The 25,052-nt window shown below is 46.3% G+C and overlaps 1 protein-coding gene across 4 annotated transcripts in view; it reads right to left on the reverse strand.

Moving 5' to 3' along the window:
- Itsn1 (intersectin 1) overlaps positions 1–25,052 on the reverse strand; it is a 174,619-nt gene that overhangs the window by 47,316 nt on the left and 102,251 nt on the right. For 3 of the 4 annotated variants that reach the window (XM_027415599.2, XM_035444311.1, XM_027415606.2), the window contains exons 17-24: positions 22,653–22,780; positions 20,160–20,386; positions 18,157–18,278; positions 12,195–12,442; positions 9,896–10,055; positions 6,990–7,195; positions 6,329–6,411; positions 2,204–2,370 (exon numbers count right to left, since the gene is read on the reverse strand). In XM_027415599.2, the coding sequence (XP_027271400.1) occupies positions 2,204–2,370; positions 6,329–6,411; positions 6,990–7,195; positions 9,896–10,055; positions 12,195–12,442; positions 18,157–18,278; positions 20,160–20,386; positions 22,653–22,780 (1,341 nt within the window). The remainder of the gene's footprint in view (positions 1–2,203; positions 2,371–6,328; positions 6,412–6,989; positions 7,196–9,895; positions 10,056–12,194; positions 12,443–18,156; positions 18,279–20,159; positions 20,387–22,652; positions 22,781–25,052) is intronic. The other variant, XM_035444313.1, reaches the window with a different exon arrangement.

The following is a 25,052-nucleotide window of genomic DNA, read 5'->3' on the forward strand; positions in this document are numbered from 1 at the left end:
CTTTAACCCAGCTGAGTCAGCCAGCAGAGACCATGTGAGCCAGGACAGGGGCCAGAATGCAATCTGTGTGACAAAGTGCTTTATTGTCAATTAATGCTCCCCCTTGAGTGCCTATCTTTGTAGTAAATGAGGCATTTCAAAGAAGTAAAGCAAAAGGCTTAATAACCCAAGCCAGTCACCGTAAAGATTAAAATGTGCTCTGTGTCTACAAGGAACACATTCGATCGTTGCTGCTGTATTTCTGGTCACTGAAATCAAATGACCACCAAAGAGGAATGCTTTGAAATAAAAATTTTTCTTACTGTAATTAATGAGCTTTAATTAATGAGCACAATTATAAACTATCAATTTTCCTGCTGTTGTTATAGCCTGAGATATCAAAGAATAGCAATGAAAGACAAAGTGAGCTACTTCCTATATATAGGCTTATAGTAATTCCCCTGCTCCACACGCTGTCCGCCACACAGAGGGATGGAAGGGCAGACCCCAACCCTGTGGGTCCAGCCTGGTGTCCCCACCAGAGTGAACTGTCTCCCTTTAAGTTTTTAGGAGGCTTTGCTCTTATGCAGAACTTTGCACTTTTTATTGTGTTTTGAATATATCCGACTTTAAAATCTTAACTGATGGCTATTCCACAGCCAACTGATGTTGGTGGTAAGAAAACACCTCACAGGTCAGTTGGCCTTTTAAAGCCAGCACACACTGCTCCTGTTTAAGGGCCTCAGATGCTTTTAGACAGAGAGCTATAATTTATTAGAATATAATGAAAGAAATAGCTTTTGCATTTATCAGTGTAACAGCTTATTTTATCATGTTACTTAAATATGCATCAAGGCTATATCTCTCTGTATACATCTATTTATCTATATACATACATAGAAAACTAGGGCAAAAATTCAATAAATAAAATAAAGTTAAGATGGAAACCAAATGATTTTGTATTTTACCTGTTCCAAAAGACAACCTCACTGGAAGAGTTTTCGTGCCTGGTGGCAGGAACAGAAGTTTCCTACCACTGAGGCACCATCTGCATAATCTAAGGCCAACTTGCTGGCCTGAGAAGGGCTGGCTTTTCCCTTTCTAGGCCGATGGAGTCCCACAGGCCAGCTGTCTTACAAGGGAAAAATTATTTCTCCCGGCTTCTTTCTGCCAAGTTCTAAAGAGCAGGCAGACTTACAAGAACACCCAGAATTTAGCAAGCTGCTCTCAATACCACAGCAAGCATAAATCCCCAAACAATAGAAATTCAGATTGTTTTCTTAAAGCACTAAGAATCATCCTTGAGGCAAGAAGGTCAATGGCAAGTGTACTATGGCAAGTCACAAGGCCCATCCTCACCAAAGTCACTAGGAATACAAGGGTTTACAGAAGACGCTGCGGGGCGCTCTGATTGGCATTTAAATGACAGTGAGGGTCTCATCCACTCACTTATTCTCAGTGACACAGCCTCTATAGGTTCTGCCAGCTCTTCTCTCTCAGTGCCCAGGAGATGTGAGGGGGAAAAGAAAACAACTATGGCTTTATTGTCTTAAAAAAGCAAAACAAAAACCAACCAACCAAACAAAAACTCCAAGATTCATTCCTGCTGGCTTGTTTCTATGGGTCTGTTAAATGGCTGTAATTATACCATGAAACTCTCTTAACTTGAACTTGGCCACTATAAAACCCCCTAACCCCTACCATCTCATTAAGTTTGCACCGACTCAAGACCACACCCTATGCAATCAGATAGCTAAGGAGTCATTTCCGCCCTATAAGGATAGCGGCATTGCTCAAAACATACCAACCTCTTGGAACTTTATGTCTTTCTACTGTGAGACAAGACACAGCTTTGAACCAGCACACCTTCATTCACACAGACAAAGGCCCACTCGCTCACTGTGAGCATCTGAAAACCAATGGCCAAGAAGAGCTGGTCGAGCATGCTTGCTCAGAATCATAAACTGGTTCTATGTAGGAGTACACTTCACACGGGAACAGGGAGGGTGATGAAGAGAGCTCCCCCCACCCCGCCCCCACCCCAGTGCAGCCTCCACTTCATCCTGGAGTTCTGCCCGAAGGAAGCCAGAGCTTGCCCCACAGTACTACAGGACACTGTCAGACAGCTGCAGGTCGGTCCAGAATTCAGCAGAACCCAACACAGTGCTCCACCGTCAGAGAGAAGTGCACACAGACAGGGGGAGGAAACAGTTGACGTGGTTACCTCTGAGTCTTTCAGCCTCACATAGTTAGAAGGGAAGACTCCGGACTTGTCGCCCACCGTGCCCGTCCACCAGTCACCATCTTTCTTGGTAACCAAAATCAGATCCCCTTGCTGAAAGGTTAGATCTCCTTGCTCAGAACTCTCGTAAGTGTACATGGCAATAAACTCTGGAGAGATATCGAGATACGGAGAGAGCTTGATTGTTTAAAGACATCCCAGACAGCTTTGCAAAGGCAAGTTTATGATTCAAGAAACAACTGGCCACAGGTTAGGACGCATCACTGTGCCGTTCCCAGGTTCCACGGTCCCCACTGCACATACAGATGTGGTGCCTGCGGAGAGGGCTGCTGGGAGGACGCAGTCAAAGGACACAAACCAAGGCCACCGCACATCTCCTGACAGAACGCCCAACGGTCTGATCTAGTTAGAGAAATCACCTCTCTAAAGGAAAAAGTTTTCCACTTTTAGCTTTGGTTAACACTGAGGGCCTGTCTACCATGTGCTGTGTAACAGGGTAGGATGTACTCACGTGCAGGCTTTTGGTGTGCAGAATCTGTATTTCAGTTTTGAGGGGGCACGTAACAGGTTTAGAAGACTTCTGGATACCGTTCGTCCTTGATGTCAATCAAATGACAACCCTTTCACTATTTAAGTGCCCAAGTGAACACCGGAGACATACAGTACCATGTATATAAAAGATAGGGGGCTGTTTAAGAATCGAACAGTAGGCGTCTGGTTATGGCTGGACATCTGCTTGTCACCCAGGTTGCACAAGCAGGTACAGGGATTAATGACAAAAGTAACATCTCCCTAGCACAAGAAAATAACCAATCATCTCTAACAAGCTTATTAGAAGTTACTAGGCATGTGATATAGCCTCAAGGAGGAAGAGCTGATATTCTTTCTCTAGTGACTCCAGTCAGAGGAGTGTCTTCCACAGGGATAGCTCCCTGTAACTCTAGAACTCTGCTTTGCTTTGATCTGACCCCGAGGCTCAGGACAAAGTCATAGTCAAGATCGCTGGACACAAAACCCTATACATGGAGTACAGACGGTTTACAGAGAGAGACACATGTTTATTTCTGGTTTTTTTTCCCTGCTCTGTTCTAGGCCTTTACACATTTAAAAAAAGTAATACAAATCAAGCCTTTTGTAAAGCTTACTCTCAGGACAGACTGGATTGTTACATTGTAACATATCTTAGATGAGATAATATCCCATCAAGCCTGCCTTTCTTTCTTCCTTCCTTTAGACAGGGTTTCTCTGTGTAGCTTTGGAGCCTATCCTGGCACTCGCTCTGGAGACCAGGCTGGCATCGAACTCATAGAGATCCACCTGCCTGTACCTCCCGAGTGCTGGGACTAAACGCGGCAGCCCATCAAGCCTTTCTTAAAGCTTACTCTTAGGACAGACTGGATTGTCACATTGAAACTTATCTCACATGATATACATCCCTTCAAAGCAGAGTGCCAGGTTGCAACTCTGCTGTAGAAAGCTCAGGACTGACTGGATTGTTACATTGTAACATATCTTACAGGAGATAAAACCCTTCAAAGCAGAGTGTAAGGTTGGCTAGCAGCTAGAACTCTGCATTAGAGCTCCACTGGCCAATTTTACATTTATTTTGTATATGGCTCGTGTGTGGAGGTCAGATGACAAGGTGTATGGACTTTGGGATCACTCTCAGGCTGTCAGGCTTGGCTGCAAGCACTTTACTAGCCGAATGGTCTGGCTAGATCCTCCTCTGGCTAATGTGAAAAGCTTTGTCCTAATGAAAACCGACATAGGTACACAGAACCCCTAAAGTCTGAGCTAAACGTCTATTCCTAACTACAAGAGGTCTCCTTCAAATCCAGGTGACTAGTGGGACCTGTGCTGAAGCCAGCACTGACTGCTAGACCCACAGCTGACAGAAGGTCACCCGAATGTGCTTGGGAAAACAGGACTCTGACTTTGGGCCTCCATTCTGGTAACATGAAGCTCCATAGTTAATGCTGAGAAACCAAACACGCCTGGAGAGCGAAGTGGTCCCAGCGCATTCTCCTCTCGTGCTTACAGTTACTTGATTTCTCAGTATTCTGGACACTGACTGGTCATGTGTGCTCCCCTTTACCATTGTCCCCCACCCAGCCACTTCTGACAGGATTCTGAGCATTCTAAACCTTTCCTGGATTATTCAATACATATCACCTTCTTTAAATCCCTTTAAAATGTTGGAGTATCCTTCAAGATGTTTAAGAAACTTGGAAATGAAACCGCTAACTGAGCGCAATATTGCAAAATGTTAAGGGGCCCAAAAGGACCAAGAGGCTTGCATTTCCTGCCCCACCCTGCACAAGTTTGTGGGAAAGTCAGACTCTGTGAGAGAATTCAGAGGGCTCCCAGCAGGCTCCCCTTTTAGGGGGCACTTAAAAGAGGGGCCCAGGCCGGTCCCAAGCTACCACTTCCATCTATTCAAATGCATAATCTATTTAAATCTACTTTAGAGTTTAAATAAGATGTTTAATGTATTATTAATAAGAGGCTTGCTAATCTGTAAACAGCCTTTCTCAGAATTTCTAATGCCAATATCCTCCTACAAGTTCTCCTGCCACGAGGCCAGCAATCCTTCCTGGTTTTTCTAATGCCCAAACTCATTTCAAACCAGACAGACACCACCTCAGATCGGAACCTATCTCTATTCTGCTGCCTAACTTTAAGAGTGAATGAGGGGCAGCTGTGACCTGTTAGGATCTCGAGTGTTGCAGTCTTGGCACAGTCCCTCCCACACTACTGTCTGATGAGAACGCTCACTGCTCTGAGTAGCTATACAGTAAGCAAGGACACGAGGCCAAGTGAAAGGAGCGGACATTACTGGCCTTCATTCTAAAATCTTTATACATTTTAATTCATAATCCCTGGAATAATTTCCCCCCAAAAGGGTGGTTAGTATGTGCACTTCACAGATGAAGTTGAGGCATGACTGAAATCATGTAATTGCTATGACAGAGCCAGAATATGACTTCTCCCCCAGTCAGACCTGTTGACATATAATACACTTGAGTTTTTGCTGTTGTTCTGTTTTGGGGAAGAGGTAAAATTTGTTTTTAATTAGGCTGAAAGCATGTTATATCAAAAAAGAGGTTTTTGCCTTGTTCTAATAGTGCTAAAATAATTATTAAGGAAATGTGAATGTGTAAAGATTATCCTAGGAGAGTCCATATAATAATAAATATGTATATTCATATAAAAAATAGTAATAGTTACGTGGAAAAATTTGGAATTTTTTAAGTGGCGATAGGGTTTTACAACTATGCCTGCAAACTAAACAACCATTATTTTGAAAAGTCTCCTTAAGAATGGACTAGTGTTCCTGGGAGTTGGAACGAGCATTAAGCCTTCATCCGTGCAGCCTCTGCTGAAGCAATTATTCCGAGAACTCTGTTTTCCGCTGGCAAAGTTTCTAAGGAACACAACAATTTTACCACAGCACATGAAGCACACTCTGTCATCACAGATGTACTCCAGACACCTGTGAAAAGATTGCCACACACCTCTGCCGACATCTGTAACTGCAGAGCCTGCTCACTGCCACACAGATGCTTAACTCAGGTGGCCCCGGCCAGCGCTACCAGGTAATGACTGCGGTGAGCGTGGAGGAGACCAGTGAGGCCTCAACTGTGTAAAACTTTAAAATACCTCTTTTTACAGCCTGGCATATAATACCTAGGACTATGCCATATAACAAGGGTCAGAGGGGGGAAAAAAGCAATGAATTATTTGTAATAAGCCTATGTAACCTGACTTGGTCATTCACAGAGCACAGAGATCTTGTGGCTCAGCTGGGGTGTACCCAAGGCACTCGTGGTGTTCTGAGAGCTTCACTGGACTGTGCCATCAGTTTTAAAGCAATACAGTTATGGATGTAAACAAGACAAGAGGGCTACACGGGGAAGCAAGGCCGTCATTGACACATGCTCAGAACTTGACCCCTGGTGGACGCAGTGGGCTTCTCACTGCCAGACATCATTAGGCAGGACAGAAACATCCGGCCTATTTAAAAGTGAATCCAGTCATGGTCATTTACAGTCTGCACCAAGTAATGTGCTCAGCCTCCTAAAGAGAGCGGACACACCCCGTCCTCACCTTCTCCAGGAACGGCTGGCTTGGCTGCTGGGGAAGACACTCTCTTTAGGCTAGCAGGACTTTCGGTAGGGCCAGTATCGATGCTGTAAGAAGGGAAGAAAAGAGTATTTTAACTCTCACCTGAGAATACCAAATGACATTGCTTTTCTCTTTGAAAGCTACAGAAGACCAAAGCTGCAGCAGTCACTAGCAGCTGGGTACGGCCACAGTGAGAGTGCTGGAGGCATGCGTGACCACGCTCACCCGTCTGCTTTGCCCACTCACTACACAGGACACACAAGCTCAATGCAGTCTCTTCAGCACTGACTAGCAGATGTTGTGGGCTATTTCTGCTATCTTTGCATGGTGGAATAATCCAATAGTTCTATGCTACATGCAGACACTAATGAAGAAAGCCATTCATTCATTCTTCCAGTCGATTCCCCAAATGCCTTGTATTTGGTACTGTACTGGGTACTAAGCATCCAGAGTCACAATTCCCAACAGCTGCGGGATTCTTAGACAAGGCAACACAGTGCACAGGCTGCTCAGGAGAACGGGATCCCTTTCCACCCTTCACACACACACTTCATCCTGCAGCTCCCACCAGTGAATCTAACCAGCAGGGACAACAATTGCTAATACTGTTTCCGTCAAACAGAAGCAGATAACAATAAAGTACCTGGTAGCTTTCCTCACGGGCCCTGAAATGAGTTTCACGTAAGACTTGGGGAACCAACCCTTGTGACCTTGAACTTCTCCAAACCACCACATGTCTTGCTGTTCCAGAACGGTGATGACATCGTTTTTGTTAAAATTTAAGTGGTTGTCTTTCTTGGCTCTCCAAGGATACAGGGCTTGCGCTTGTAGCCCCTCCACTTTTTCACCCTGTGTGGGATGACATAAAGGACCCGTGATTACACTGCAGTTTTTTAATCAACCAAGACAGAGACACCGTCTCTGCCTGGCAGGAATGCTAGGCGCCTCGTGGCTTCTCTGCAATTGTTCATTTTAAATGTGGAGATCTAAAAACCCTGCCGGCCGCTCCCAGAGCCCCACCCAGCCTTACTTCTTCAGATGCACTGGCTGTGCATCTTTTATACTTTGATGTAACGGGGCAGACATTTCAGGATTGAATGGTGTTTCAGTTTAGGTGGACACATGAAAACAGGCCATGCACTGGACTGTGCTTGTTTTTTCCCATGATTGTGGACATCGTGGGGTTATAAGGATGAGGAAAACATCACTTCTGCTCCCTCCACATAGTTGGGAATTGGCATTTTATTAACATTAAAGTGCTATAAGAATATCCTCTAGTAATAGGAACTTAGTGTACCAGGAAGAGAGAAAAACAGCAAAATATATCACTTGGAGGAGTGAAACACACTACAGAAAAGTTCTCCTGCCTCACCGTGAGATCAGAGCGGCAAGAAGGACAAAGCCTGCCTTGGAGCACCAGGGACAGTTTCACAGGGGAAGAGGCATTTGAGCCCTGAAGGACGAGAAGGGTTTGAGAGCTAGCACTGCAGAAGGGCACTCCAGGCCAAAGGCAAAGGCCTCGAGAGGAGAGGAAGTGGCAGGGCAGGAGACAAGGCTGCAAAGGCAGGTGAGGCACTTATTATCTACTTAAAAATCATGGCGGCGACTTAAACAACTAAAACAAGCCCCACTTGGATTCTCCACATAAATGGATAAGGAGCAGAAGTTCATGTGCAAGGACAGCTGGTCTGGATCTGTCTGCGATTGACTGAGGTGATTTTTATTTCTGCGGTAAGATCTGACTGCATGAAACAGGAAACTTCTGTGAGTGTGTGTGTGACCTCTGACCCTTGCTCTGCATGGATTCTTACCTCCCTACACCTAAACATTCTGACTTTCTTTCATTTTAGCACCAAGATCACTGTGTTCTCCACCTGTCGCTTCCTACTTGCCCAGTGATCACAGTGCTTCTGCCTTGCCTACTCCTCTCAGCTATGTCAGGACTTCCAGGCCAGAGTGGAAGGGAAGCCATTTGCTCTGTGCCTTTACAAAAGTCTGGGACATCTCCCTTGACACTCCTTCCCTAAATGTTAGGTTCTGAACCAGCCCGAGGTCAGATGAGACTTCAGCACGGGGGCTGAATCCCAGATCTGCCACTTAATAATTAATTCTGCGACACTTGGGCAATGACGGATTTCTCCAAGCCTCAGTTTCTGAAGGCTGTCACAATGTTCAGAAAGACCTGCTATCGTCTTTGCTGTGACTGTGACGAGGCTGTAGTACCACAGTCCCTGGTCCTGAGCTGGGCAGTGCTGCGGCCAGTGGTGACTTTGGTTTCCAGGGAACCCCTGCTTTTCCCTGTCCTGGTCACTGCAGGCCGCTCAATGCACAGGCCCCTCACTTACGCTGACTGACGCGCTGCTCCACTCCTCACAAACCAGCAGAGTTCTCGTGGCTCAACTTCCTCCTTCCTCACAGCACGCTTGCACGCTGCATGACTTTCCCTTTCCTCAGTCACCAAGAGGTTGACTCTCGCTATCCATGATGGCCTCTTCTCCGTCCTGAGTGCTCTCTGATAGCACGACCACCTCTGTCCTCCCGAGTTCTAGAGCTCACCCTTGCCTACACAGTTTTACTCACGCCTCACCCACAGCACCTCCTGGGTGGCTGAGCACCGATGGGATACGCTTCGGTGCTGAGTGTAGGTAGAAACAAAGGAACACCGTGCAGCGTCCTCCCTCGCCCCAGCCGCTTGCTCTCAGCCATGTCCACTCCCTTGGATTTCATGGTGCTTGCTACAGCCAGCCGCTTGCTCTCAGCCATGTCCCGCCAGTGTGCCAGACAGCCCCAATTCCACCACCGTGTACTCAACTCCTCCTTACTAGACTCTCTCTCCCTTCCTCACCTGGCTCACTCCTTTCCCTCTGCCCAACCCTGCCGTGTCTTCCCGTTTCCGTGGCTTGGGCACAGAGACTCTGCAGGCTCTAGGCTTTCACGTAAGTGCCCTGCTGAGCACGGCCGCTCAGCAACTCCAGTCTTCTTGCATACCAACCATTTCCCCATGGATCTGCCCGGTGTCTCCTCCAACTTAAGCATCTCCAGAACAGAAAACCCCTGTGATCCCCTGGGGCCTCCCAGATGGGCATTTGCTGTGTGATTCATTAATCTCATTCCTTCATCATTACTACATTAACATAAAGAGAAAGGTTCATGACAACAACCCCTACACTTTCAGAAATACTGTTCCTTAGCAGGGCCTCCCATTAACCTGAAATTGGTCTGCCTTTTTCAGTAGGGACCAAGGGGTAGTCAAATAGGCTGACCCAGAGTTTTCTTTATGAACACCCTGACTCCTCATGGCAGGTTCGGTACCTTTTTAACCGATCATCATTGCAGCTCTGATGCTGCTTTTTCAATGAAGCTTCTTAGACACAGGCGGGACAGTTTACGCCCTCTGAACTCTGAGGTTTACACTGAGTCTCAGGTTTCTGAACTAGGTCCAGCCAGCCAGCCCAGCTTCATGGCAAGAGCCTGCATTGCTGAAGCTGCTGGTGTAATAACACTAGCTGCAGACCACTCAGTCTTCACGCCCTCCACAACTGCCCCTACCTGGCCCAGGACGGGAGACGGGGAGGAGCCAGTGGCTGTGGCTGGTGTAAAGGCAGACCTCTGCCTTAACTGGCCAGCGCTGGGTACCGTGAGAGAAGGCTGAGCAGCCCATGCGTCCCAGTTATCCGTTTCTGGTTTCTCGCTTGTGCTGGCGGGCCACCTGGAAGGAAAAACACATGTCATAAGCAGTAAGCACTTTCTAGTGTCCTGACATTACAGGACACCCACACAAACAAGGAGGGCACCCCGGGGGAACAGAAATCGATGACATTTATGTGGGCTTCTCTAGTTGAGAAGAGGATGAGAAAGAATGCCAGGCTCAGGTTTGACTCTGCTACACACACTGCAGCATTCCCCAGGCCGATTAGAAGACTGTTCTTTCTTTCATCTTGAGTTCTTCTCTAGAACAACACCCTGACAGTCTGGGTTAGTTGTGAGGGTCGCCTCGATCGGTAGGCAGCAAACACCCACAAGTGCTAGAATGACTATGACAGCAGCAGCTAAGTAAGAAGGAATTGAGTGTTGCACCCGGAGACACTGCAGCTTGGCGGCCAAGTTCCGTGTGCCCCACAGCAAACACCTGGCCAGGTGCCTGGAGGCCACAGTAACCACAAGTGGCTCACCTAGCAGGCGAGGTGCCCCATCTCAGGACAGTCCCAATTTTGTGGTTTTATACCTTTAGGTAAGGTTATGTGTTTGCGTGCAGAGCTGAATGTGATGTGCTGTTTATATCTTTATCAGACTATACGCAGATTTAAAAATCAAAATACCCACTCCCCAGACTGTTCATCTTGATGTTGGTTTGGAAAGATGCTTTTATGTACATCAGAAGACTTGTACGCCACAGAGCTCTTAAGAAAGAGACAGTGATCTGGTTCACAGAAGAAACAAAACCACCACCACCACCACCACCACCACCACCACCACCACCATGACATTAGGGCTGGGACTAGAGCCGCCTCGCATGCACAAAGCCCTAGGACTCATCCCCAGCACCATACACGGTAGGCGTGGTAAGGCACTTGGGAGGTGGAGGCCTTGGTAGACGCTCAAGATGGGTCTGAGGTTAGTTTTGGCTATATGAGACTCTACCTTAGCAAACAACCACGGTACCAATTCTATATCTTAACTGGAGCTTTGTTTTGGGAAGTCAAGAGCTTTTCAAGCAAGACCAAAAAAGGTAGAGCTAGTCTGGCTTAAAGCACAGGCCGGTAGAAAGCTGCTTCTTAAGCAGAGGCTCCGAGGGCATTCTTCAGCATCTTCAACCTTTATCCTCCAATGCATGCGAGGAAAGCCGTGGTTCTTCCTGGCCTCAGTCACCACTCTGCTTCTCTTCCCCTGTTTGTTTCATCTGGTCCTTCTCTAAAAATAGCCTCGATGCCTTGCCTTTCTTCTAAGAATGTCGTTTCTTCTAAGGGGTTATTTAATTTGAAAAGAGATGTAAAGCCCTTCCTACTCCTACTCTTACTGTATATTAGCTGGGAATATTTTTGGACAAGTGCACATGTAGGCCACGGACCTACAAAAGGGGGTCCAGGCAGCAGCTTCATCTATCATTTGAAACCTCTGCTCACATGCTGCTTGCCGAATGCCATTTCCTGATGACAGGGGCATGTCCCCTTCTCTACACTGCCCATTTACTCAAGGTTAGCAACAGCAGAAATCATCCACAGAAACTGCTTTCTGTCTTATTCCAAACCACCTGACTGCTTGCAATTTTTGTTCCTTGCTAATGAAATCGTGTCATTTCCCAGCCTGCAGGAAGTAAATGAAAATTCTGCTGACCAACATAACTGTCAACACAGATTATTAGGAAGTTGCATTTCTCCATTTCTTCTTCCAAAATGAAACATACAGATAAATACAGATGGCTTTCTTTTGTACGCTGGCAAACCGCTGTTTGGAAATGGTATTATTAAATCTAGTTTGGAGGCCAAGGACCCCAACTTGTCAGTAGACCAGACAGAGGAAGGGGTCATGAACACATGCTATCTCCCTTTCAAAGGTGAACAACTCAAGACTACAAATCAGAAGAAGGAAGAGGGGCTGGAGAGATGGCTCAGCAGTTAAGGGCACTGACTGCTCTTCCAGAGGACATGGGTTCAAATCCGAGCACCCATATGCAAGTCAACACTGTACCTCCAAGATCTGACTGACACTCTCACACAAATGTACTTGCAGGCAGAACACTAATGCATATAAAATGAAAGTAAATAATTATTTAAAAAAAAAGAAGAAAAAGGAAAGGATGACTAAGTTTGGATGTCAAACCTGTCAAAGTCAGCATATTAACACGTACGTGGAACTGAAGTCTGCCCAGTTGTTGGGGGTTGTAGAGGGCTCAGAAGAGGTCACTGGCAAGGGAGCAGGGGTCTCACGCAGAGCCAGTTTGGGGATAGGGGCAGATGTCAGATCGGTCACTGGTTTGGCTGGAGTGGGAACCTCATTTTCTGGAATCTTCTCTGCATAGTTTGCAGGGAACCATCCTGTCTTCCCTTTTAATTCTCCGCCAAGCCATCCTGGCTCTCCAGTTTGGCTTTCATCCACCTGTGGGAAGTCACAGCATTTCAATGAAAAGCCATTGTCCCCCAAACACATCAACCATTCCACCACAACAAAGCCACAAGCCCTTGCCCATGACTGACACACAGCACAGATGGGCCCCCGCATTCCCGAGTTCCTTGGACATTCTGAATTGTGAACCCATCTGACAGGCTTCACCACTCAGGAAGTCAAGGACTCATGAAAAATAATTTGACTTGGGTTCATTATTTCAAGCAAAGAGTGCAACCAACATAAAGTTAGCATCCTTAAAAATTACACTAACTAAGCTTTTTTGGGAGTGGGGGGGGCACAAGGACAAGGAGGATAAAAAAAACAAAAACAACAGCTGTGGCTGGTCTTGCTGGGTAGCAAAGCTGACCTGCATGTTTAGCCGCTTTAGAACTCCACAGATGGGGAAATGAAGGTGCTTATTTACAGCCACTGTCAGCTCCAGTGAGGCTGTCATTTTCTTTTGTGCAAACTAAACTTTAAGATCCATCAAATCGCACAGAGAATAGAGCCTTCTGTTTATAAATTTCAGGAGTCATCTACCATGCCAGATGCTTGTGCTGAACCTCAGTTCTACCCCAAAGGGATGATTCAAAATGGCCCAGGCCATCCCACACACCCTCACAGTCACCTCACCAGCTTACGAGCAGTGCGCATGGCTCTGGAGGACACTCTGACTTTATAAGATGCTCTCATAGCTGGACTCTTGTCCTGCTTCCTAGCTCTGATGTAGTTCACTCAAAACAAACTTTGGTTCTCTGCTCTGGAGGCCTGTCTGGAGCCCCGGTTCTGGCGAACCTCTTGGCAGGCCATTTCCTATAGGGACCCGTTTGATATCTGACTACTCTCTGTCTGGAACTCTCACCACCACAAACGCCAACGGCTTTATCTCACCATGACACAGGACCCACTGTCACCGTCTGTCTAACAAGCCTTGGGAGGACATGAGGAAAGAGACCAGAAGTCCAGGGGCAACATCTGACCCTAAGGAGAGGTCTAGCCCAGACCCAACTAAGAAACCACACCCAGTCTGCCACTGCAAGGGCAGAAACCAGGCTGCACCCCCGGAGCATCCTCAGGAGATAGAGGAGGAACCCTGGGCTCAGGTTCACCTTCACCAAGAGCTCCCCTCTCCATGGCAGTGATTATTCAGCACCGACTTTATTCACTTTCAACCGAGGAAACTCAACCACCCTCAACCTCGGCGCAGTCTCAGGTCCCTGAGCTTACTCTCACGGGGTCGCCTTGTTTTAATCACTCCCATAAGGTCCAGAGGAGGCAGTGGAAATTCATTCTTAACACTTAGTCATTTGGAACAAAACAAAAGGGTCAATGTGGAAGAGAGATATTTCTTCCTGGATTTGGAAAACCTTGCCCCAAATGCCAATCCAATTTTAGGAAAACATAAGACAACGATAGACCAACAGGTTAAGTACACAAACTTTGTAACATGGCCGACTCACCCAGTGGTGGCTTCTATGAGGGATTCTCCTTCTATTTAATGAACAAGTTTAATCTTAATATAATTTCTCTAACCAGGTCTATCCTATTAATCCCAGTTTCTTTGAGAGTAATTCTGATAGAACCCAGATTCTACTTACATTGCTGGGACTGGGGGTCAGGGCCAGGCTACAGTACTAGCTGTTCACTGTGGACTTAGAGTCAGATGTGCACAGTGGTCGGGTCAGATTTGAATTCCATGCTACCCCATCCCATCCCCTCCCCATCGCCCCATCTTCCTACCCCCACCCCTGATTTAACCTTTCCACCACCAGTATCCCCATACTCCCCAAACAATGCTTTCATATCACCCATATTCTACTAGCTGGTCCCTCACGGCATCCTCTACCCCAGTGATCCTCCCTGGACTCTACAGCGACTCCAAGTCAAACAGACAAAGCTGAAGGTTCCAAGCTAGGACACACACATGCAGGAGGACACGCAGCACCCGACCTCCTGTGCCTGGGTTGCCCTCCTCACTATAATTTTTCCCCGTTTTACCTATTCAACTACGATCTTCCTAACTCCATTGTCCATGTGTCCTACACTTTCATTATCCATTCCTCAGCTGACGGACACCTGGGTTTATTCCATGGCTCTCAAGAACAGTACAGCAATGAACATGGATGACTTCAGCATCTCTGTGGATCAGGATAGAGTACGTGTATGTATGTCCCCAGGGATGGTATAGACCATCATACAGTCAGTCCTGTGTATATATGTCCCCAGGGATGGTGTAGACGAGCACACAGTCAGTCCTGTGTATATACGTCCAGGGATGGTGTAGACGAGCACACAGTCAGCCCTGTGTATATACGTCCAGGGATGGTGTAGACGCGCACACAGTCAGTCCTGTGTATATACGTCCAGGGATGGTGTAGACGAGCACACAGTCAGTCCTGTGTATATACGTCCAGGGATGGTGTAGACGAGCACACAGTCAGTCCTGTGTATATATGTCCAGGGATGGTGTAGCTGGACCGTATAGTGGCTCTATTTCTAGTTTTATTATTATTATTTTATTTTACATTTTGTGCATGGGTATCCTGCCTACTAGTATAAGGATATCAAACATCTCTTCTTTTTTTCTATATAATTTATTCAAATCTAGTTTATGTGCACTGGCATGAAGCTGTCAGGTGGGTGCTGGGAACTGGAACCCGGGTCCTCTGGAAGAGCACTCAGTGCTCTTAACCACTGAGCCGTCTCTCCAGCCCGTCAAATGTCTTTTTGAAGGCAGGGAATTCTTCCTGCTGTGGAAGCACACAAGAGGCTGTAGACAACAGGCAAATGCAAGCGCCAGGCTATGTCCAGTAAAACTTTATTTGAAGTACATAATTCGTCAGATCTGGCCCCTGCCTGTAACTGGATGTTTATACTAGTCTTTTAGTGATGTTCAGAACAACTATGAAATGAGCTGAGCTCAGGGTTAGACTTTAGAAATGCAAAGAAAGGGGAGGAAAGTGCTTTTTACATTGCCTTTTCTCCACAAGTAGAAAAAGAATGCAAACTCTTGCCACACTGGCATGAGGACCTGAGTGTGGGCTCCCAGAATCCATATGAAAGCAAGGAGTGGCGGCACATGCCTACCATCCCAGAGCTGGGGAGGATGGGGCGGGGCAAGGGGCAGTTTCAGCACAAAATGACTAGGCAGCTGGTAACTGTGAAAGAAGCCCTTGGACTTTGGATTGTTTTCTAGAAACGATTTAGGATTAGTTCTGACAGGACAAAGGGGTGGGGCTAGATGACAGGTTCCTGAAACTCAGTCCCTAATGAGAGGACTGAAGAGAATTCTGAAATGTGTATTTGGGTGAAAGTTGCCAGAATGTCTAGGGCTAAGCAAGGCATAGTGATTCAAAGAAAGAAGAAAGAAAGAAAAGAGGAAGGAAGGAGAGAAAGAAAGGAAGGAAGATAGACAGAGAGAAAGAAAGAAAAAGAAAGGGAGGGAGGGACGGAGGGATGGAGGGAGAGAGCAATGTGTTCACGTGTCTAAGAGCGCTGGTGTGTGGAGGGGGTATGCCACAGGGGTGGGGTGAGGACAGCATGTCAAAGTTAGAGGACAACTTGTGGAGCTGATTCTCTCCGTCCATACTTCCTGGTTACAGGGAACAAACAGGTCAGGGTCAGACTTGCATGGCAAGCTCCTTTACACACTACGCCATCCTGCCAGCACAGTTAACTTTTTGAGAAATTTGGACACACCTGATGCTACTCCCATCTTGGCACCAGCATTTGGATGTCCAGCTGGTGTTAGTTCCTCAGATAAATCTTAACAAAAATGGCAGTGAGTAAAGTTCCTTATCCAGTGTGTGTACAATGCACAACGGACGCCAAACCACACACACACACACCACACCACACACACACACACACACACCACACACACATACACACACCACACACATACCACACAATATACCACATACACTCACACCACACACACACACCGCACACACCACACACATACCACACAATATACCACATACACTCACACCACACACACACTCACTCACTCTCCGGGAGTGGCGGACTCCATCAGAAAAGAGGCCATTACTGCTAACGCTCTAAGCCTCAGCCATGAGGGACACGAGCCGCCTCAGTTGGAGGAGTCCTGAGCATACCACTCACATGGGTTCCTTTCCTCTCTGGTTTGCAAGGCTACTGGACAGTCACAGGGAACTACATCACAGACTGGGTTCATCTGTTTCTCAAGCTTTTTCCAAAAAGGATTTAAATATTTGAATGGCAGGCATCATCTTGTATTTCTTTATACAATCAAACCTTCAGAATATGACAACACACACAAGGCAGCACATCAAATTATTAACCAGGAAAAAGTAGCTTGTGAGCAAAGCGGTCTCAAAGCAAAGAGACTCTAAAAGCAAGGTACTGCTAAGGGGCCTCCACCACCATTACCAACGTGGACGACTAGTGTAAGCCTACAATTTTTTCAGAGAAGCTTTCAGAAATCTGATGGTAAAAATGCTAACAAAAATAAAAGTGAGCCCTGGATTGTGCAATGGCAAGAGGCTGACAACTTGTCATTTTCATGCTCTTGCTTCTCAGGAGGTGGAGGCAGCTACACAGCTTGAGGTCAGCCTGAGCTCCATGAGACCCTGAGACAAGGAAGTAAGGAAGGAAATGATAGTTTTGTAAGCCAGGAAATCATTCAAGTTTCAAATGTTTAATTGTAAGTGTAATCTACCTGGAATCCCTGGTGTTAGTGGAACCCTGACAGGTAGGGAACCTGCAGACTGAGTCCAGCAAACAGGAGCTAGTAGGTACATAAACCCTCACAGTTCACACGTTTCTTTTAAGCACAACGCTACAGTATGAATCCTGACATGTTTTCATTGCCACGACATCCAAAGATCCGTTGACTTACACAGGATTAAAGCGACTATAAGAACGAGACATGATTGAGCCAGGGGCAGACTTCCTGACAGGAGGCACTTACCCTTTCCCTTTTAACCTCCACCAGGAAAGCAAAGGGTTAAAAGCAAGGCAAAAGATGTTTAATGCAATGCCAAACATCTAAGTTCTACTCATCCACTCAAAGGGGTCAGCTAGCCAACTCCAGCAAAAGGGGTTGGCGTCTTTGCTGGAGCTGCAGGGACCATAGGCTCCCTCACTAAAGCAACAGTTTCTCAGTACAACACAGATCACTGTTTAATACCCTAGTATCAAAAACACGCATGTCTCAAGTCTTAACCTCTGGTGGTTACTTGTAAGTAAATCGAGAAATTCAAGCTGTCATTTAGAAGATAATTTAGATCAACCATGGTGCTTTACTCTCTTCTTAAAATTAGTTCTTGTAATGTTACAATTCCAAGACTTTATTGGTTTGTTAATATATGCAAACAGCATACGCTGCAACCAAGCAACATTGAACATTTTTGTTAATTTTCTAAATAGTAATGCAGATACTCTGTATTTGATTGATCATTTTGTGACTATTCCTTAAAGATTCTGCATAGTATGCATAGTCTAGCCTTAGATGCTACCAGGACTGACAATATGCTTTCAATTCCTGATTTAAAGTGCTGTTAAACAAGACTTCCACTCTGACCAAAAGGCAGGAAGGCTGAGCTTCTGCTCCCAAGACCTTGACCCCGTACCCCGGATTTCACACTTATTAGAGATTTCCTGATTGTGTGATGAGGTACAATCTTTGACATCTCTTGCCACCTGGCTGCCATCTTTCTTACCATGACTACATCTCCTGGCTGGATGGTGATTTCATCGTGACTTCTGGATTCAAAGGGGTACAATGCTCGGTAATACACCACTTTTACGTTCTCCTGGGCAGAAATTGTAAGCGGGCCTTTCTCTGTTCAGGAAGAGGAGGGACACATTTCAGGAATCACTGACATTATATTGTAAGTATTCCCACCCATTCAAGGAATTCCGGAAACACACGCTAAATGCTAAAGAGGAACAGAATCTGACAGGAGCAGCTAAAACACCAGACAGTTCATCAGTGAACAAATTCCCGGAACTGTGCATGGTGGGCGAGGCAGCTGGGAGGGCCTCTCTCTGCCTCTTGGCGTGGGCTCCAGCAATGCACATCTGTAAGTCATCAACAAGCTGTGCTCCCCACCCAGAGCGCTGCTGGGGGATAATAGAAGATCTGACTGCTGGAGAGCTGTCTTGCAGGAGAAGAGGAAGAGGAAGACAGCTATCCACATGAACAGAGGCAAACGCTGGTCTTTGGGGCACTTACAAGATCCCATCACCCCAGTGCTGACTCTACACAGTGCCCCGATGACCCTGGGGAAGCCAGACTTCACCCCAGGGTGAACATAAATGAAAATAATTTACATTTCAAATCAAATGAAGAACAAACAAACTGAAATGTGTTCAGGCATGGAATACTCTTGGATTTTGGGTAACAGTCAATTACAGCCCTCTAAATTTTTCTACATACTCCCTCCCTACAAGTTACATGACATCCATCATAGCTGAAAAGCAGTGAGGCAGATTATTGTCTCCGTGTGGCCTACATCTGTGTGAGATGCAAAGATTCCCACTGACATAAAGGAGACCCTATCCTCACGGGGACTCCACTAGCCCCTGGGGTTAAAGGAATGTGAATTCCTCTTCAGACACAGAAAACCTGCCCGAAAGGAAGTTTACTCTGCCCCTGACCCTCCTTCTTCCAGCTACAGCACCCCAGGCAGGGATGGCTCCTGACCCAGCACCACGCCTTACCGCCATCCACCCACTGTGTGGTCAGACAGCAAACAAACGGTCTACGAGACGGTGTCAAGGAATTGCTGCTTTCTGTATGTGGTTAAGGACTTTGAAAACACATGCTAGTTTGCACCTGACATTATCTATGGGATAGCCTTTATTTTTATTTATTTATTCTAGGTGTATTTATTATGTATACCATGTTCTGCCAGTATGTATACAGTGCACGCCAGAAGGGGACAGCCGATTTCATTACAGATGGTTGTGAGCCACAATGTTGTTGCTGAGAATTGAACTCAGAACTTCGGGAAGAGCACCCAGTACTCTTAACTGGGGAGCCATCTCTCCAGCCCCAGGGATAGCTTTTATTCATTAACTTTCCCTAAACAAATTTAGGCCAGCCTTTTACTTATTTATTCATTCATTTATTTTAAAGAGGAAAACTATTGAAAGAGCAAAAAAACAGACCCACACTTTCAAATGGCACAAAACCCCGTGCAGACAAAAAAGTTGGCACAGCTTAGCAATTTCTGGGGAAAATAACTAGAGAAATAGTAAGCGATTTTTGCAATATAGGTCAAGTTTCAGCTTTGTAACATACATGCTAATAGGGTTTGATAATGGAGTTCATGCCACTTGCATCAGGTGTATAGAAGGGTCCCAGATGTCAGTGAAGTGAGGTTACTTGGCCATACCTGGGAGTGAAGAGCTACAGTACCCAGAGAAATACACATCTCATAGATATTAATATAAGCAAGCTGGGAGCGGTGGCACCTGCCTTTAACCCCATCATGCAGGAGGCAGAGGCAGGTGGACTCTGTGAGTCTGAGGCCAGCCTGGTCTCCGTAGTGAGCACCTGTCTCAAAAACATGGCGATCAAGATTAGACACAGACATTGCCTGGAGGCTCTGGAAAAGATGACACTGTGTTATACACACACACAAATATGGAGGTGACTCTGACAGCACCTGGTGCATCACAGAGCTCTAGCACTGAGCAGCCTCTGCCCCTCCTGTACCTGTGGCAGACCAGGGCGCCTGGACAGCTGGCTTCGCTGAGTCTTGGTGTGGATGGAAAAGCCGGTTCAGCTTGTCTTGCACTTGGGGCTTGGCTCTCTCTTCGCCCTCCTTCTTTCTGATGCTGTCTTCCCTTTTCAGTTTGTCCTCCTCGTGGGGTTTCCGAGGCCTCGGGTGCTCCTCCCGTGGCACATGCTCCAGCCACTGCTTGTCTCTTTCCTGAACTCGTCTGCCAACAAAGGTGCTTGATTACAGCACGGAAGCAACCCTGACTCCACAGTCCCGCCACACCCCCACTTTTCATCAAAAAGCCCCAAGAGCTGCTAACATCAAGGGAGAGCTGCTCTTCACACAGACAGTGGAATCCACAAAGCGGCTTCTCCGACTGAGCAAAATGAAATGACAGGACTTAAAAAATACAGAAAGAAATTTGTGATGCATTTCATGAAGTGGCTGTAGGACCAAGAAAGAAGTACATCTCAATCTGAAAATAATATCAAACCACAGAAACCAGAACCCAAAACGAGCCACAGAACAAAGATGGACATAAACTCGATGGAAACAGACAACACCCGGCATACTGCAAATAGACACGGCTTAAGTGAGCACAGGACTATGAGATGCTTGCATCTCCTCCCAGGCGGGAGACACCACATGGACACGCCTGTATGCTGCTTCCAAGCCTGAAGGTGGAACAGAGATTAACTGGCATCTGGCGCTGGAGAGAGGCTGCTGCTGTTCTTGCAGAGGACTTGGGTGTGGTTCCTAGCAGTCACGTGATAGCTACAACCACCTGTGACTCCAGAGCCACGGGCTCCAGTGGCCTCTGAGAGTACTGCATGTACACAGTGCACAGAGGTAACATTCAGGCAAAAAATCGCAACACACACATAAAATGCCTTTTAAAAAGTATAGAAAGGCCTAGTGTGGTAGTGCACACCTTTAGTACCAGCACTCTGGAGGCAGAAAGCAGGTGAATCTCTGTGAATTTCAGGCCAGTCTGGTCTATAGAGTGAGTTCCAGGACATCAAGGCTATATAGAGAAAGCCTGTTTCAATGCCAAACCCCCCCCCCCCAAAGCATTAAAGTGTATTTATTAGAGGGTAAAAAAAAAAAAAAAATCGTGCTGTCTCAGTACCCTCCACCTCCAAAAAAAATCATCTAAGTACATTTACTAGAGGGTAAAATGAAGATATTTATGAAGTAAAGTTTTGGGTACTATTTACCTACACTGTTAGTTGAAATATTTATTACATACTCTATTTGTAGGATGGAATTTTCTACATTACATTTTCAGTTTATTTATACTCTGTGGGACCGTAGTCTCATGTTGCAGCATTAGTAAAAGCATTTTATGAACTTATAACAACAATTGGGGCCGGGGCGATGGCGCAGCTGATAAAAGGCATTTGTGCCCAAGTCTGATGGTTTGATCTGCAGAACCTATATGGCAGAACACAACCTACTCTTGCAAGACGTTCTCTGATCTCCACAGATGCATGGTCACAGAAACCTGTATGAACGCACAGGCACACACACAAAAACAAACAAAACAAACAACCTAACCCTATAACGTTAAGTTGAGGTGGAAAAAAGGCTGAGTCTGAGTTAATCAACACATACAATGAGTCAACTCTAGAGGGAAAACAATACAAAATAATAATAAAGAAAAAAACCCTGTCTAATAAACTGGTATGAGTTCCCTGGCATTAAAAATAAAATGAAACCACACCAACATAGAGCAGGCTCAGAGGCTCTTATGTGCTCAGAACAAAGGCAGCCTGAGAGAGCTCTGTGGTGCCACTGAACTCAGAGCCCACCGTAGCCCACCCACCCCTCCATGCCCAGTGTCACCCTCCTCCCAGTGTATCTCCAGAAACCCCCTTTCATAACCTGTAGCATCTGCCTAGGACATTGGGTCATTTCCTGGACTCTGAAATGAACTGAATTTCAAATAGCACACACCCATGGATAAAATCAGAGACACTAAAAGGTGAGGCATCTCTACGATGACAACAGAATGTTACTTGGGAAAATACTAGACAGCTGGCTCAGATATCTGAACAGAAAAAGACAAAAGTATGTTTGTGTCCTAAGCGGTGATGGCAAATCTTCACCTTTTGTGCTCAAGTTTAATTTGCAGTTGCAATAAAGAAGAAAGGAGCCTGAGAGACACAACCATAGTCTTGCTGGAGGAGCTGTGTGGCTGGCGAGCAAGATCAGGGGCTTTGCTTTCAAACCATGCACTTTGACTATCACTGTTATTAATGGGCTGTGAACTGGAAACCTATTTTGGTCATTGGCATGCAAATGAGCTAACCAAGTGTCCCAATTTCCCTGTCTACTTCCATTATCTACATAGGAGAACACTGAGAACTAACAAAAAACTCCAGAGGTACTTAGCAATGCAAGGATTTAAGTATGCAGGTCTGCTTGCCCACACACACATAAGGAACTCTCCTCCGCCGCCGGCCTGCGGCCCTGGAGAGACTCACCTTTGAGTTTCTTCCTTCTGCTTTTCTAACTCCAGGCTCTTGCGCTCCTGCTCTTTCTGTCTCAGCCTTTCTGCCTCGATGGACTTCTGCTTCTGCAGTTGCTGCTTGCTATGGATTTCTCTTAGCTCCTAGGAGGGATCGGGACAGTTTATGGAAGACCTGAGCAGATGCACACCAACTGTTGATCAGAATGCAACGTTTTGCAGTGGCAAAGCCTAGATGCTGGCGGATGACTTTTCAGGGTTGACAGACTTCACTTAGAAATTGAAGTCACTACACTTCGACATGGCCGATTTCCAGATTACACCCCAGCAGGCCACAACACAGTATGTCATCTCCACGATGTATGCTTGCCTTCGGGGCTGAGCATCGAACCTGGGGCCTCGCACACACTAAGCAAGCAGTGTCCTACTACCGAGTCTCACCCCCACCCCCAGGGTCTGTTTGTAGAGGACTCTGCTTGTGAGGGCAGCAGGGGTGCTACACTGGGAAAGACTCAACAGTACTGGAGGGCAACTGGTTTAATGATATGATGATTTACAAATAAAACTATAGTTATTATGATAACTAATCTATACCAAATTGCCCTAGCTCTGAAAACACACTTGACATGACACTTCCCATACAACCACTGTTAAAAAACAACAGCAACAACAACAAAAGCTCTTTAATCCCCCAGGCACTTGGGAGGCAGAGACAGGTGGCTCTCTCAGGGCCAGTCTGGTTTACAGAGTTCCAGGACAGCCAGAGCCACACAGAGAGACCCTGTCTCAAAAAACCAAAACCACCACCACTAACGAAAGAAACAAATAAAAACAAAACCCTCAGCTCCTTCTTACCACAGACTGGAGATTCTGTGAGCTCTCTGCTCTGTGAGCTTTACCCCCCAACACATTTTGGGGGCTATTTCTCTTCAGATCACATCTATTGGGGAGTCTCTATCCTTACAAAATCCACATGTGAAACTTCCACCTACCCCACACCAAAGCAGCTGCTTCTTTCAAAGTGGAAAAATTATAATTTGATAGCGATCTCTTGGGATCTGATTCCCTCATGTAATAGCAACCCCAAGAAATAATCACAATTTCCCACCAGCCTATCGAAAACCAAACAAATAGTGTGACAATGTACTCAAGATGAGAAGTACTTCAAAACAGGAAAAACCACGTTAGGCTGGGGGTGTGTTTAGGTGGCTCAGTATCTGCCTAGCATACACAAAGCCCCTGGGCTCAGTGCATGCTAGGTAACGATGAGAGAGAGGTAACGATGAGACAAAAAGTTTAACTGGAAATGGATTGGTAGAGAGCGGGAGGTAGAGGGGGACAGGCAGGAAGGGGTCCAGTGGGTTAAGAACCGGGCAGGATGGGCGTGGAGAGCTTGGCTGGATGCAGCCTGGGCTGTCCCCCCAAGGCAGCAGCTGGGATAAGGATACCTGGGGCAGGGGCTTAGCTAGGGGGTGTACAGAGGCATCCAGGAATGGTCACCGGAAAGCAACCATGGAGCCCCACTCTAACTGAGGTTGTGATGGAAGACAGCCCACTCTTGGGGGGTGGGGGGCGACTGGGGAGAGAAGAATTCCATTTCTCAGTACCTTCCTAACTGGAATACCACGGGATGTTACAATCTAAGAGAATTAAGTAAAAAATTCAGCCACACTGGCTTCCACAGTAATCTGTAATGAAATACATAATCCCTCATAACACGAATGGGTAAGATAGTTACTGATTTAGAGCTCCTATTTCTAAGACAAGCAGAAGAGATCAAGCCATCTAAGCACTCTTGGCTAAAGTTAAGTGTCACCACATCTGTGGGAGTGACACTAAATCAATTTCTAGTGTCCTGAAGAAGGGCCAGGATCCAAAGTCTGGACACACAGTCAGAGACTGTCAACTCGATCAATGGTCCAAGGCAGAGACCTTATCAGCGGACATACACATCAAGGAAAGATTTACATTTTATTCTACTTTAAAATGTGATCACCAGCAACTTCCTCGTTTTCTGCCATGCTACAAGAAGAAGGTAAGGGAAAAATTAGTCTGATGTTCGGGAAATTGACTGCATTATCTTATTTATTTATTTATTTATTTATTTATTTATTTATTTGCTTGCAGTGTGTGTACATAAGGTCAGGAAGATGTGTGTATGAGTGTACTTGTGTGTATGGGCACATGGAGGCCAGAGTCTGACCTTGGGTGTTAGTCCTATGAGCTGTCCATCTTGGTTTTTAAATAATTTTACTTTATGTGTATGAGTGTTTGGCCTGCATGTATGTCTATACATCATGTACATGCCTAGTGCCCACGTAGGCCGGAAGAGAGCAATGGGTGAGTGCCAGTACCTCTGGAAGAGCAGTGACTGTTAACCACTGAGTCATCTCTCCAGCCCTGTCTACCCTGTGTG

The sequence above is a fragment of the Cricetulus griseus genome, chromosome 4 (assembly GCF_003668045.3).
Source record: "Cricetulus griseus strain 17A/GY chromosome 4, alternate assembly CriGri-PICRH-1.0, whole genome shotgun sequence".
Classification (NCBI taxonomy): Eukaryota; Metazoa; Chordata; class Mammalia; order Rodentia; family Cricetidae; genus Cricetulus; species Cricetulus griseus.